Here is a 14,344-nt window from a genome sequence, read left to right on the forward strand (position 1 = left end):
CTCTAGGGAGGCAATACATGCCCCCTCAGACCAGGTCTACCAGATCAGGTTCCCCAAAGCACAGGGTGACCCAGTTCTTGCAGCACTTTATGCTTTGTGGGGGTAGATGTGCCTCTATCTTCAGGGTAATTTCTGGCTGTACCTTTGGAACAGTCTCTCCTGCCCTTGTTACCAGCCTAACAAGAGAATGGACCAGGGTCAGGCCTGTGATCTTTAACCAGACACTGTCTCTAACAGTTCCTAGCTTTTTCCCCACCAGCTGCTTACACAGGCCAGAAAGAGCTGCAAACCTGTGCTCAAGTCCTTGCAAAAGCATTTCCTGTCTATTCCATACCCTCATTTCTCCTGGGAATGGGATGATTTCCAATTCATTGTCACAAATCTTGAATGGGGGAGGACAGGCAGAAGTGGAGCAAGGTAGGAATTACTCCTCAAGAAGGGAGATGGATATCTGGGGAGGAATGGAATTCATTCCTATTTGCTGATGGCCCGGACCTAATGAATCCCTGGGCTCTCGGTTAAATTTAGCTCTCGGTGACGGTAGTGTAAACTTTAGAGAAATTCCACTGACTTCAGTAGATCCAGGAGACATTTACACCACAACTACCAAGAGCAGAGTGGATTTGCCCAGCGAGCTCTGATTACACTGCCCATCTCTTGATATGATTTCTGCAGGACATTTCAGTGCCTGATCACAAGGTCACAGGCCCACTTAAATAAATGCCCTGAGCTGTGCTCCAGTATGGAGAGGGCTTGCTTGCCATCAGGGGACCAGGAGGTAGGAGGGTGATGGGAGCAGTGCTCACTCCTGCTTATGGCTTAGTTTGCTGCAAGTGTAGACTGTCCATTATGGAGGCAGTGATCCAGCAAAAGTAGCCAGGCTAGACTCGTTAATTAGCACAGACGTGTTCCCTGCCAGACAGCGAGCATGTGGGACAAAGAGCACATGCAGCTCCTTCCTCTCAGCAGGCACCTCCTCTCATCAGAGCGGTGGAAAAAGGGTCAGGATGCCTCTCAGTATGTGAGAAGAGCATAGTGTTGGTCCAAGCAATGGCAGATGCGATGAATTTACAATGTCACTGCATGACCTCATCACTGAGGACATATATGCTGGTCAGACTGGCTCAAAGAGCCAATCTCTTTCCCTAAACCAGAAAGAACATGTCATGCAAAATGTGCAATCTGTAAGTTTACCAAGCTTGTACCCCCTCTGCCCCTTTGGCATGATGGGTTGGCACATCTAGCCCTGCCCTCTAGTTCCACCAAGTGTTCTTGCCTCAGGAAGCCTCAGGAGCCACTCATAAGGACAATGCATTAAAAAACATGGAAGAACCTATTTGCAAAAGTAGCTTCTGTGTTTGGGGGCATCTAATCTTGGGAAAACAACTGGAAACACCTTGACCTAACAATGCAGAGGGCAAATGACCTGGGAGAATTGCCTGATCACATAATGAGCGCCCTCCTGGAGCGAAGGCCCGGGCTGACTATGAGCCACCCCTGTGACCACAAAAAAGGCATTTATAATGATAGGATGCATCAGGTGAGGTACTTCCAGTACAGAGCATGTTAATGCTGTTGTGCAGGGAGCTGGGGTTGCCTCCTCTAGGTACTGTATACAGCACTGGTAACCCATGTTCCAGAAAGATGAACCCAGATTGGAACAGGTACAGAAAAAGCTACTAGGAAGATAAGAGGACTGTAGAGCCTGCGCCTACAAGAGTTTATTTAATAAGTTTAGTTTTGCAAAAGGAAGGCTGAGGTGGGCTCTGAGGGCTGTCTATAAATACACTGGAGGGGCAGGGGAGGACACTTAGAGGAGAAGCGCTATTTAAGATAAAGGAAAATGCTAGCCCGTGAATAAATAGGCATTCTGTGAACTCTTGAGCTTATATTAACAACTTTTACAGCAGCAGGGCATTAGCCTCTGTGGTCCCCCTGCTTTACTTGTGGTGGGTTAGGGTGTTGTCCTGTGTGGTGGCAGGGTTGACTGTAGTTTGCTAAGAAGTTAAACAATGAATTTGTATACATAAAATGGTTTGGATAGGGAAGATCTTGCCTCAGGCAGGGGGTTGGATTAGATGACCTGTGGAGGTCCTTTCTAGCCCTACTCTATGATTCTATGGTAAACTGGCCACAAGTGACCCTAGGTTGGAAATCAGAAGAAGCCTCCTAACTGTGAGAACCGTGAGGCGCAGGAACAGCTGTCCAGTGGGAATGGTGGACACAAACAACCTAACTACTTCTGAGACAGACGTGGATTCATAGATGAAAGGGAGCTTATGATGTATGCTTGTGACAGAAGGGGCTGGACTCATGGACCCTGGATGACCTTGCTGATCCTATCACCAAAGTTCCTAAGGTCCTGTAGCCCTGCACACCCACAGCTCTGGCCACAGGCAGTGAAAAGCAGATTACTGCCTCTGAGCCTGTTTCCCTCGCAGTCTAACACACCAGTCCTCTGACACCTCTTGCTGTTCCCATGCCCTCCTTGAGCCAGTCTCTTCTCTCAGGTCAGTACATGCTTGTCTTCCCCTCAGATCCTCCCTGACTAATGCAAGGAAGCCAACGGTGTAATGCTGACAGGATGCTGGCCCTGCCTCACTACTCAGTCATTTTGTTCTCCTTCCTCTACATGTTGTTTGGCCAGTTTCCTACTCGTCTGTTAAGCTCTTCACACACTCCAAATACTACAGAAATCAATCAGGAATGCTGTCCAGGGAGAGATAGCTGCCTGACCCAGAAGCAGGCTGTGTGGAGGGGGGAAGGAGCTTGGGGTCAGTAACTTTCTCCCCAGCAGCTGTTGCTAATCTTGCACAGAGACACTGAGCCTGGGATGAGTGGTTCTGAGGCATCTGTCTAGACACCTAAGCATTCAAATGGGGCTGGGGCCCATCAGTTACACTCATGGCCAACCAGTTTGCTGGGACCATTCATTTTGAATCCTAAACCTTTCCCTCCTAAGCCCCTACCAAAGAGGGAAGGAGAAATACCTGCTCTATGCTATAATTCAAGGGCTGAGCCTAGCTCCTCCTGCTCCCTGATGAGAGCAGTTGTCTGGACACTTCTCCCTCCAACTTCCTGGTGTAAAGGAGGAAATATAACCTTCCCAGGGAGCAACGAGGACTCACAGGACAGGGGCTGCTGCAGTAGTAGAGGGGCTGACAGGCAGTGTGGGCAGGGCTCTGGCCAGCTCTCAGTGCCTCCCCTGCCCTTATTCATCTCTGCCCACAGACAGTACCCACTGCCCCCTCACTAGGGACCTTTCAATTCAGACCAAGGCATGCACCAAATCCCAGCACTGGAACTCCTGCTGGCATACGGAGATGCCACTTCAGGGTCGCAGCTGAGCATCAGGAATGGGCGAAGTCCTGGAATGGAGGTTATGTCTCAGGGACAAGAAGGAGACAGGTGGGCCAGGGACCAGGGCTGAGCACTGCAAGAGGGGCAAGGCTCAATGCTAGGGCCCATGGATGAGCATCAGGGAGCGGCAGGGCCCAGGGCTAGGGGTCCTGCACTGTGGGGTGCAAGGCCAAGTGCCAGGGGTCTTACTTGAGGCAACATGCAGACTGAGTGGCTCTCACAACTGGACCCTCTTCCCAGGCCAGCCCCATGATCCTTCCCCCACGCCTGGGACTTGCCTTCCCTCCCATCTCTCCCGAGAATGGCAGTATTTATTCATGAAACCACTCAGGAGGGCGATGTGATGTGGTTTGGCAGCAGTTCCCAGCACCCCCCTCCAGTGCTACTCTGGGTAAGGAGCTGGCTTTGCTTGTAGCTCCTGTGCTGCAAACTGCTTCTGGCACCCAAAGGACTAGAACAGCCTAGGGCATGAGAGCAAAAAATAGACAGAGCAGGAAGACAGGAGTGGGGCCAAGGACCTGAAGGACAGGAGCTCTAAACAGAGCTCTAAACTATATGGGGGGCCTATGGGAAACTCCCAGAGGAAGGCCTAACAGGCAGGGCAAGGGGGAGAAGATTGTCCAAGATATAGACAGATCTGAGTTGTTGTCAGGACACCTCCTCCTTGCAGAGCTAATATGGGTGCTTGACCAGGTGTTGCCTGCCATCCTGCTTGTCTGCTGCGGACTGGCCAGCATATGGGTTGAGTCTGGTGCTGGGAGCCTGCTCACTGCAATGAGGATACAGACTGAGTGGTGTCTCCATCACCTCTGCACTGTACCTGGAGTGCAGTGGTGAAACATGCCTTGCCCACTCTCCCTCACACAAGGTGCCCCAAATACCAGGAAACAGGTAATGTGATTGCTTTAAAGTGGTACCAATATGCATACCAAAGGTAGAGCCCCTGGGACTGGCTCTGGGTATACACTCAGGATCACTTGAAGGCACTACATTGCCTTGTTTCTGGGATCTGGAATGCACAGGGTGGGATCTCACAGATGGGATGTGCAGAGTGGGGGTGCCACTATACATTTCCACTACGAGTTTCCACATAGTGGAAATGTATAGTGAGACTTCCACATTCCACAAAGCCCTCCATGCAGTGTGGAAGTGGCACGGCGGAGCCCTATATCACCTCCAAAGCAGAGTAGGTCCAGGGAGGACACAGGGACTCAGGTTGGGCTTGTAGTATGGCTGTCCATGCACTTGCTCAGACCTGAATGCCAAATCACCAGCTATCTTGCATTTTGTGTTGTCCTGGGGTTCCTTGTGTCATGGTACCAGGGAGCCAAGTGGACAGACAGTGTCCAAGGAAAGCCAGGTGTTTGGGAACTCCCTGTAACAGGGGCCTGCTCGGGGCGTTCTCAGAGTGGCCCGCCCACCTGTTCTTGGGCCAACCGCCCACCTTCTCGCCCGCCATGCCTTGATGTTAATTGATTAACAGAGATGTTAACAAGCGGGAGGCTGCCCATTTCCTGTGCTGATGCCACGGGGCGCTATCTGCAGCTCCATTCCTCCCCTACACCGCAGCCCAAGCCTCGCAGATAGCATCTCGATGGTCCTCTAATCACTGGCCCCCACACTGGGACCCAGAATCCTCCTATTGAACCCCGCCTGGATTCCTCCCCTCAGGCGGTCTCACCCGCTGTCATACCAGGCACCATTGCTCCCTGACCTGGTTCCCCTTCGGGTGCAGTCCCCCCACCAAGACCTTTGGCTTTTCTAGCCTTGGCCCACCTCCAGGCCAGTCAGGACCCCAGGCTCTCAGCTCCTGGGCATCCCTCATGGTGGGCCCCTCCCAGCCCTTTGCCCCTTCCAGTCCTGGCCCCAGCACGGGTCAGTCACGGGGAGGTCAGACAGGCCTGAGTCTATGGCCCTTTTCTCTCTCTGAGGGTCCACCCTCTGGGCCCTCTAAAACAAGGGGTCACCCACCCGGTCATGGGGGCTAGGGGTTAAGGTGCCCCAACTCGCCTTTCACCGGGGTGGTCACTGGCCTGGCATTTCCTGGGGGCCCCGCACCACTGGGAGCCCCCCCAGGCCACCCACTCCCAGCAGGGTGCAGGTTTAGGTCACACCCAGGACCAGGAGCCTCCTGACCATCCCTACAGCTCCTCCCTTACCTCCAGATGACACCAGCAGCCCTCCAGCCAGGCGGTGTTGTTGCCTGGCCTCCCAGCAGCCGAGCTGCCCTGTTTAAATGGGCAGCCCCAGATCCAAAATAGCTGCCCTCCTCAGGCACCTGCCAGCTCCAGGCCCTTAAAGTGGCAGTGCAAGCAGTGCCCTGCCACACTCCCCATCATGTAAGAGGGTTTCACACTCTTCCCCAGGGGCTCCAGGGCCACATGGGATGATAGTACACATTCCTGCACCTCCCCTCTACATAGCTTCAAGCTCTCCATGGGGTTCAGAGTGTGGGACCATGCTGGGAAGGCAGACTATACTCCTTCATTATGGAAGTGGGGGTCTGACAGGGCTCCCTGGACCCTCCGGTGGGGCTCTTTCCTCTCCCAGAATGAGTCAGGGATTCACCTAAATTGCTCACTGTCTCCTCCAACAAGCACTACTGGGGGTTGGGCATGCAAGGAGCATGAACCTTTGAGTTGTTGGGGATACTTGTGTGCAGGTGGTCCAGCGCCAGGGGCACCAACTGAGCCCTTAAGAGCCTCCCTGTGTAACTCCCTCTTCCACCACTGACTCAGTCCACAAACTTGGCAAGTCATTCAGCCTCCCTAGGCCTCAATTCCCCACCAATACTATAGGGATAAAAGCACTGCCTCCCCCCAAATACGGGTGTTGTGAGAATAAAAATATTAAAGAGCAGTGATGTGGGATTTATAAGCATCTGTGATGGAGGAAGCTTTCCTAGATCAGGTTCAGGTACTCAGCACTGTGCAGGATCATGCCCCAAGGACTCAGTCCAGTAATTCTTGAGTATAGCAGGGAGGGAAACTTTCCACAGTGTATGATGGATCAAGCCTTTCAGTGATTTGTCACTTGGGCCCATCCAGCACCATAGGCCCTTGTGGAGGTGGAAGCTGTCAGTCTGCCAAAGAGGAGCAGTTTTCATGAACCCAAGCCTTGCACCCATGTTGGGATATGAGGTTGATAACCTCGCGCAGTGCGTGCAATACAGTCCTGCTCTTCTCGATATCCCAAAGCAGCTTTGCCTTTCTCACTACTAAGGAAAGAACTTTGTCCTCCAGGAGCCCGGCATCAGTTTGAGCACTGCCCAGACACAAAGCACCCCCAATGTCTGGCTCATTAGTTAGCTCAATGCCTCCAGTGGTGACTGGTAGGAGAGGTTGGGTGGCACTTCTTTGTCACCTGCTGGAGGATGGGAATGTCCGTGTTTTTGGCTGCTGGGGTATGCCAATCACTAACAGCTTCACAGCCTCAAAAACTGCTACAACTCTCAACAGCTTCCTTATAACCTTTGTTATGCCTCTGCTTTGCTGTCTGCCTTAAGCTGAAGAGCTTCCCTGCTGAATCTGAACAACAAGGCTTCTTGATGTGTGACATACCATAGTTGGAAAAAAGCCTCAGCTTGTGATGGGGTTGGGTCTTCCACAGTGCTCTCCTCTCCTCTCTGTTGAGTGTAACCCATAAACAGTGCAGTGTGGGGACTGGTCCTATTCCAGTGGCAGGCTGTGAGGGGTTTCTAATCTTCCTACTCTCTCTGAATTCTTGCATATGCTCCTTTTGTAGTAGCCTTCTGCTCAGAGGTACCATGTTTGGGTGATTTCAGCTAGGACAGCGGTTCTCAACCTTTTTTGTACCAGGACTGATTTTTAAACATTGATGACCAGTCTTGACCCACAGCCCCCTGGCCTTGCCGGTGCCCCTCACTCCCCACCCATAGCACCAAGGCCCCTCACTCCCAACCTGCAACCCCCTGACTCCTCCAGCCCTGCCAGAGGGGATCCCCAGCTGCCCCTGTCCTGCTCAGTGGTGACTGCAGTGGCTCCAGCTCATGCAGGCAGCAGTGGAGTGAGTCTGGCCCAGCACGGGCTGGAAGGAGACGGGAGGCCTTGGCACGCCCCCTGCCCTGGGCTGGGGCTCCTGCGCCATGCCAGACAGCCTGGTTGTGGCCCCTCCTGCCCCCCAAACTGTGTCTCCCAGGTGCCCCTCCCCTGTGAGTACAGGCACTGGCCCCGGTGCCGCTGGCCCAGCCATGCAGCTCCCCACCCGTCCTCTTCCTCTGCTGGTTGGGCAGGCACCTTCCTCCCTGCCCTGATGCAGCCTCGGTGCCTGGCCACCTTCCCCCAGTGCCAGCAGGCACCTGCTCCCCACCCCCCCCGGAACAATCCCCAAGCCCTGGACCTCCAACCCCCACTCCCCATACATTTATCTGCATCCAGCTGCTGGGGCTGCTCCCACGACCCTGCCTGGCTACATGCCGGCCATGTGTGTGCACACTCAGACGCACGTGCACCTGCTGCCTCTAATTGCTCCAAGCAGCTCCTTGCAGGCTGGAATGCTGCCAGCTTTGAAAGGGAAACCCATGGTTTCCTGTATTTTTTCTAGGACTGGCTCCCATCCCTTTCAAATATTCTTGTGACCCATTTTTTGGTCATGACCCACAGGTTTAGAAACACTGAGCTAGAGTTTAGAAACACTCAGGGTTTAGAAACACTGAGCCTACACTGACCTCAATTGGAACAGCAGCTTCTTCGAGCCAGGTCACTGGTTGCATGAAAGGCCTTAGTGAGTTTAACGGAGCAAACAAGCGGAACCTTATGTTATACATATGGGCAGGTGACAAGGATCAAGTCAGTAGGACCACGCTAACAAGCCAGGCTGCTGACCCACAGTCAACTGGAGCCTTTCCACTGATTTCAAGGGATGTTGGAACAGGACTTCAACCCCAATAGCTGTCCTTCAGGGTAGATTGGTCACCCATTTTCTTCAGGGGAACTGTTCAGTGAACTTGGGGGCTGGATTTTCATGCTCAGCTAGATGGATCTGCTGCCCTCTGCATCTCATAGTCATTCCAGGTAATGACCATGGCACAAACCAGGAAAAGAGAGAGAGGAAAGGGATATCCCTGTTAAACTGAAGCTACGCTGCTAGAAGGTGAGAACTTTCCAGCTTCTGTCTCCTTCAAAGAGGAAGTTCACATCCCTAACAGAAGGTCAGCCATCCTGACATGGTGCTGTGTCCAAGGGTCCAGCCCAAAACACTTGCTCTCCTGCTGAGAAGGCCGGTGCACTTCCCTTGGTGGAAGGAAGAGAAGAACATAAACTAGATGTTTTGTGGCATTCACATCCTGGAGTACTCCCTAGCAGCATGTGGAAGGGTATGGGGAACAGGAGACAATCTCTGACTCACAGCAGGTAACAAGTCTGTGCTGTTCCAAACATCCTGTGTCTTATCTGGTAGGACGCATAAAATGTACCCCTCTTCCCCCAAGGGCCAGATTGTACAACTCCTACTCGCATTGAATAGAGCCTTACTCTGGGCTAGTCCCAGTGACTGGAAGGCTGTCAGAAGCCACACACAGCCTATGAGATGACACATGCTGTGCCCTTAAGAAGCCAAAGCATTTCCTGGTGACATGCCAATCTACTTCTATGCACCCCTATAAAGCAGCAAATCTCTCTCCAGCTATAATGTCTGACGCAACAGCACATCTCCTCCACCATAGCCAAGTACAGCCTCTCTCCCCTTAGAGCCCTTGCCCTCCTTTCACTACAATGAACATCTCGCACAAACAAAACAGTCCGTCAAAGCTGGAGCAGGGGAAATGGCAAGGGAAGGATGTAATTTATTTCTCGCAGGTGTATTTTGTCATTTGCAATCGATCAAAGGCAGGGAGATGTCGGGAGCAGGGGGAAGGGAAAGGTGACAAAAATGGTAAATGTGGCTGCGGGAGCTGTGCAAGGCAGAGGGCAGTGCCTCCAAGGGGCTGGTGATTTTTTTCCTTTCCCGTTATAAGAAATAAATAAATAAGCAGCATAAAGAGCAGGCCTGCTCACACCCAGACACCGTGGCATTTTGTTAGAGGCCCAAGCTGCTTCCAGCTCCTGTTCTTTAAGGAAGCAATTGCTGATTTAACTCCTGGGTGCTGGAGGCTGGGGAGAATGGCAGCATCCATTATATTCTGATGGAAACCCATCAGCTGGTTTACTGACTGCACGGTAACACCAGGGAGCTGAGTAGCAACTTCCCTGCCCCATGCCAAGCTTCTTCCTATGACTCCTACTGCATCAGCAGGGTTCCTGCCTTTGCCCCACAGGCCTAGGCACCTGTTTTGCCAAAGGGATGAGAAACCCCAGCCCTCACCAATCTCCATAGGAACAGTAGATGCTCAGCAATTCTGAACACTAGGCCTGAGGTTTTTAAATGCCAGTGTTCTTGCAATGGCCCTGCGGAGATACTATTAAAGCTGCCAAAGTCCTAGAAGGTATCCACGGCATTGACTGTTACATGGTGGCTTGACATACGGGATCTCTAGCATTGGAAATTTTTAAGAGCAGGTTGGATAAACACTTGTCCTGGGTGGTTTAGACCACGGGAGGCCAACCTGTGGCATGGGTGCCGCAAGTGGCATGGGCAGCCTCTGTGTGTGGCACTTGCCAGACTGCAAAGAGGGCAGGCAGCACAGTAACAGATAGGGCATAAAACCAAAAACACAGCAGCAGATTGGGAAGGAAGTACAGGGCAGGAGGCAGAAAGCAGAGCAGCTGATATGGAAGAGGAAAGGGATTGGAGTGATACTTAAGGAGAGTACAAGGCTAAGTTGTAGCACGTCTGCTAAAAAGGTTGGTCCCCACTGGTTTAGTTTCAGGTAATCCTGCCCTGAGCAGGGGCCTTGATCAGGTGACCTGTTGAAGTACCTTTCAGACTTTCTTCTTTGTGAAGCTGCAAATTGGCTGTTTTGGGGCAGTTTATCAGGTCTATCCGGTGCTGTGCAAATGGGCTCAGGAACTTTTGGAAAGCCTCTTTAAAAATAACATATTACAGGATCCTGCAATTATGTCCCTGCACACAGCAGCTGGCAGTGGTGACAGTATAGCCTTCTGGTGCTTTAAGCAAGTCTTGCAAACTTCAGCTGCACCCCTACCACTGGGACATGTTAGACAAGCAAGTCAAAGATCATTACTTTCAACCACTGGTAAAGGGCAGGATAGTAGGTTTTGTTCTTGTTTTTGTACATGTCCAGGACCTTTGTACTGACCAGCTTCAAAGGACTGAAAAGGCCAGGACTAAGGGCCTGGACTAATGATCAGGTTTCACTGGAAGGCTACCATGTGATCACCAAGCTTTAACCAACCCCAAAAACTTCTATAGCAATTTCCTTGGCCCTGCAGCTCTCATGGTACTCATGAGCTTGATTAGAGCAGGTATTGGCAACTGGAACCCTCCTTATGAGGCCTGAGCTGCCTGGACTAGGGACAAAACCTTTTCTTGTTTCTCCAAGCAAAAGGGAAGGTGGGGGTAAAGATAAGAAGATGCCTGTGCTAAACCATGGCTCTAGGATGCAACATTTGCAATGATACAAGTGACACAACAATTTGAGTGCACAGTGCAATGTTGCAGTGCCAGAATTTATAGCCTACAGAAATGGTTTTCAATCCTTTTTTTCATTTGTGGACCCCTAAAAATTTTTTAAATGGAGATGCAGACCCCTTTGGAAATTTCAAATAGACATATGGACACCTTTGAAGTGTAAGTGTGGGTATTCACATACTTTTGATTGATCATAGTCATCTTAGTCATCTTTCGTGCACCCCTTAGACATAGTCTGTGGACCCCCAGTGGTCTGCAGAACACAGATTGAAATCCATCGGCCTAGAGAATATCTCCTAGGGATCACATCCAAGAATACCGTGTCTCCTTCTCTCTACCCCTAAGCACTAAAAGTGCTCATCTCTTTGCAGCCAAGAAACAGATTGCAGTTAGGCGGCATTTAACTGCTGCACACAGAAATTAGTGTTTAACTATTAACAATATCTTATATTCCTACTGTACCTATAACTCCATTCTCTCTCAGTTCCATAGTTATTTAGCAGCTAAGTGATTCACTCTCATAGCACAGTGGAGCCCTGAGGTTACTTGTCTATACAGAGTATCTACATAACAATTACAGTGTGTTCGTTAGCAATAAAAAAGGTTTCAGTATAATTAGTGCCACTCAATTTACCCTGTTGCCAAACAATAATATATACTATATAGAGAGAAGTGGAGACCTGCCATGTGTGACAGTTTTACTGACTCCATAGGGTTAAGGCATTCCCTACGTATACTTCTGCCCTTACTAGGATAAGCTGTACTGTAGGATCCCACTGTGCACACTTAAATTGCTGTATCACCTGCATCATTGCAAATGTTGCATTCAAGAGCCATGATTTAGCACAGGCAGCTTCCTATTTCTAGTCCCACTTTCCCTCTTGGAGAGATGGTGCAGTAAGATGCAACAGACATCCCACATTAGCACACAGTGCAGTTAGCATATATGACTGCTGGCAGGTGGCTTTAACCATACCCTCAATGACCAGTGGTCAGACCCCCCACAAACCTGACCACCCCGCTATTGCCCAGGGCCTCTGTGGGCTTAACCAGATACAACCAACTCTCTCCCATAATGTCTCTTTAACAGACTGGAATCCTGCCTGGCTACTATATGCAGAGAAATGAACTCTCTGCACCCTCCTCTGCTACATGCACCTGTCAGGGTTTATCTTTGTCAGCAGTGTGCTAGTAGTAGAAGAAGTCTACAGGCTTCAGCTAAGTACCTAGGGGTGAGGTGGAACATTGAGACTTAGCTGAACTATTCAGTTCTCATGGCTTAGTGACCTGAAGAAGGTCCATAGACTAAGGGGCTGTGGATTCTTTTCTCAATGTGGCTACTAGGTTACAACAGGGTTTTACCTCTCTGCACATTGGCTATCATGGGGATCCTGCTTGGGGAGAATTCATGTTTGCTTAGTGCTCTGGCTCTGTGAAATTGCTGTGCACTGCATCATGACCTGGGCACACCTGGATGGATTCTTCCAAGAAAATTTGGAGCCTCTGCTCCCAGGAAAGAAAATGAACTGGACAGCAGGGATCTGAACTCCAGCAAGGCTCCAGATTGAACTGGAGCTTAGGGTGAGAACTCACTCAGGCTTCCACTGTGCTAGTTTAACCTCTGCTTATTCACTGTGTGAACAATCAGTCCTTGTCCATTTAACTACAGGCAGGAAGATTTCGCTGTATCAAACTCCAGCTGTAAAAAACTTCCTCTCTGCCTCCCCTTTGATTAGCAACTCCCTGATATTCCTGGGACAGGCTGCCACCCTGGCACATTTCTCCTTGAGCAGCTTGCCAGGTCCTTATAGCAGTTTTCTGAAATTGTAGGTAAGGAAAGAGCACCTCCTGGCTCATCTGGGAGCATGCCATCATGACAGCATAGGAAAAGCTCTATTCATCATGGCTATCCACTACCTCTTTAACAGACACATAATTCATAGATTCTAAGTTTTTAAGGCCATTATGGTCAGACTTCTTGCACAATAGAGGCCGGAACTCCAAGATCCCTGCATCAAGCTCACCACATCCAGCTGAGCCACAGTATGATCTTCCATCCCATTCCCATCCTCCTCTGTTCTCTACCCACCCGAGAGAAGGTACTCACTGAAGCAACATTGACGTAGTCATCATCTGAAAGGGTGTCCAGCATTTCATAGACGGATGTCTTCATCAGCTTCAGGGTCAGACCACTGACACTGCCACTCCTGGGGAAGCAGAAGGCATAGAGCTTGCTATGTGGCTCAATGAACACAGAATGATGCTGTAACATTATCCTCCACCTGCCTTATGATCATAATAAAGTCAGGTTAGAAGGGATATCATAAGGTCATCTAGTTCAGTCCCCTACTCAGGGTAGGACTGCCCCTGACTAAACCACCCCAGCAACTGTTTGTCCAAATTGCTTTTAAAAACTTCCAGAGATGCTCCAAGGATGGAGATTCCAAGGATGGAGATACTCCAAGGATAGAGATGATGGAATCTCCATCCTCTGAGGCTGTATGGAGAAGTTGCATAGTATTATTGCTCATTCCAGTATAGCCTCTTTGGTCTCCTGCTTGCAGGAAGTGTTCTCTGCTCTGCATAGAAATTTGGGCCCTGCACGTCAAGAATGATGCGAGCAGTTTCAAAGGAGTCCAGTGCAGGGCAACAAAAATGAATAAGGCCCATAAGACTGATGAGGAAAGGCAGAAAGAACAGGTTATTGAATCTAGAGAAGAGAAGACTGAGTGGGAACTATAGCAAGGATGGACTATAACATGCTTTTCTCCATGCCTGAAGGGAATAGGAGCAATTCATAGATTCACAGATGTTAGGGTCGGAAGGGACCTCAGTAGATCATCGAGTCCGACCCCCTGCACAAGCAGGAAAGAGTGCTGGGTCTAAATGACCCCAGCTAGATGCATATCCAACCTCCTCTTGAAGACCCCCAGGGTAGGGGAGAGCACCACCTCCCTTGGGAGCCCGTTCCAGACCTTGGCCACTCGAACTGTGAAGAAGTTCTTCCTCATGTCCAATCTAAATCTGCTCTCTGCTAGCTTGTGGCCATTATTTCTTGTAACCCCTGGGGGCACCTTGATGAATAAAACCTCACCAATTCCCTTCTGTGCCCCCGTGATGAACTTATAGGCAGCCACAAGGTCGCCTCTCAACCTTCTCTTGCGGAGGCTGAAAAGGTCCAGGTTCTCTAGTCTCTCCTCGTAGGGCTTGGCCTGCAAGACCTTAACCATACTGTCATGACCCAAAGGGTATGATTTTGTGTGTGCTTCGGCACTGCAGAATTATTTCCCACCACATGGAGCTTTCTTTGCACGGTGCAATTTTCAGTTGCATAGAGAAAACCCCGGTGCAAAGGAGTTCCCGCCACCCATATGTAAATTTGTTTCCCACTATTGGTTGTTTCTAAATTATTCCCACATGGCGGCTAGCGATTGGC

General features: G+C 50.5%; 1 protein-coding gene across 5 annotated transcripts in view; it reads right to left on the reverse strand.

Annotated features, from left to right (window-relative positions):
* The window catches only part of CACNA2D2 (calcium voltage-gated channel auxiliary subunit alpha2delta 2), a 736,608-nt gene that overhangs the window by 100,577 nt on the left and 621,687 nt on the right, over positions 1 to 14,344 (reverse strand). For all 5 annotated transcript variants that reach the window (XM_059716173.1, XM_059716174.1, XM_059716176.1 and 2 more), the window contains one exon: positions 13,016 to 13,115. In XM_059716173.1, coding sequence (XP_059572156.1) covers positions 13,016 to 13,115 — 100 coding nt within the window. The remainder of the gene's footprint in view (positions 1 to 13,015; positions 13,116 to 14,344) is intronic.

Source organism: Alligator mississippiensis, chromosome 12 (assembly GCF_030867095.1).
Source record: "Alligator mississippiensis isolate rAllMis1 chromosome 12, rAllMis1, whole genome shotgun sequence".
Lineage (NCBI taxonomy): Eukaryota > Metazoa > Chordata > Crocodylia > Alligatoridae > Alligator > Alligator mississippiensis.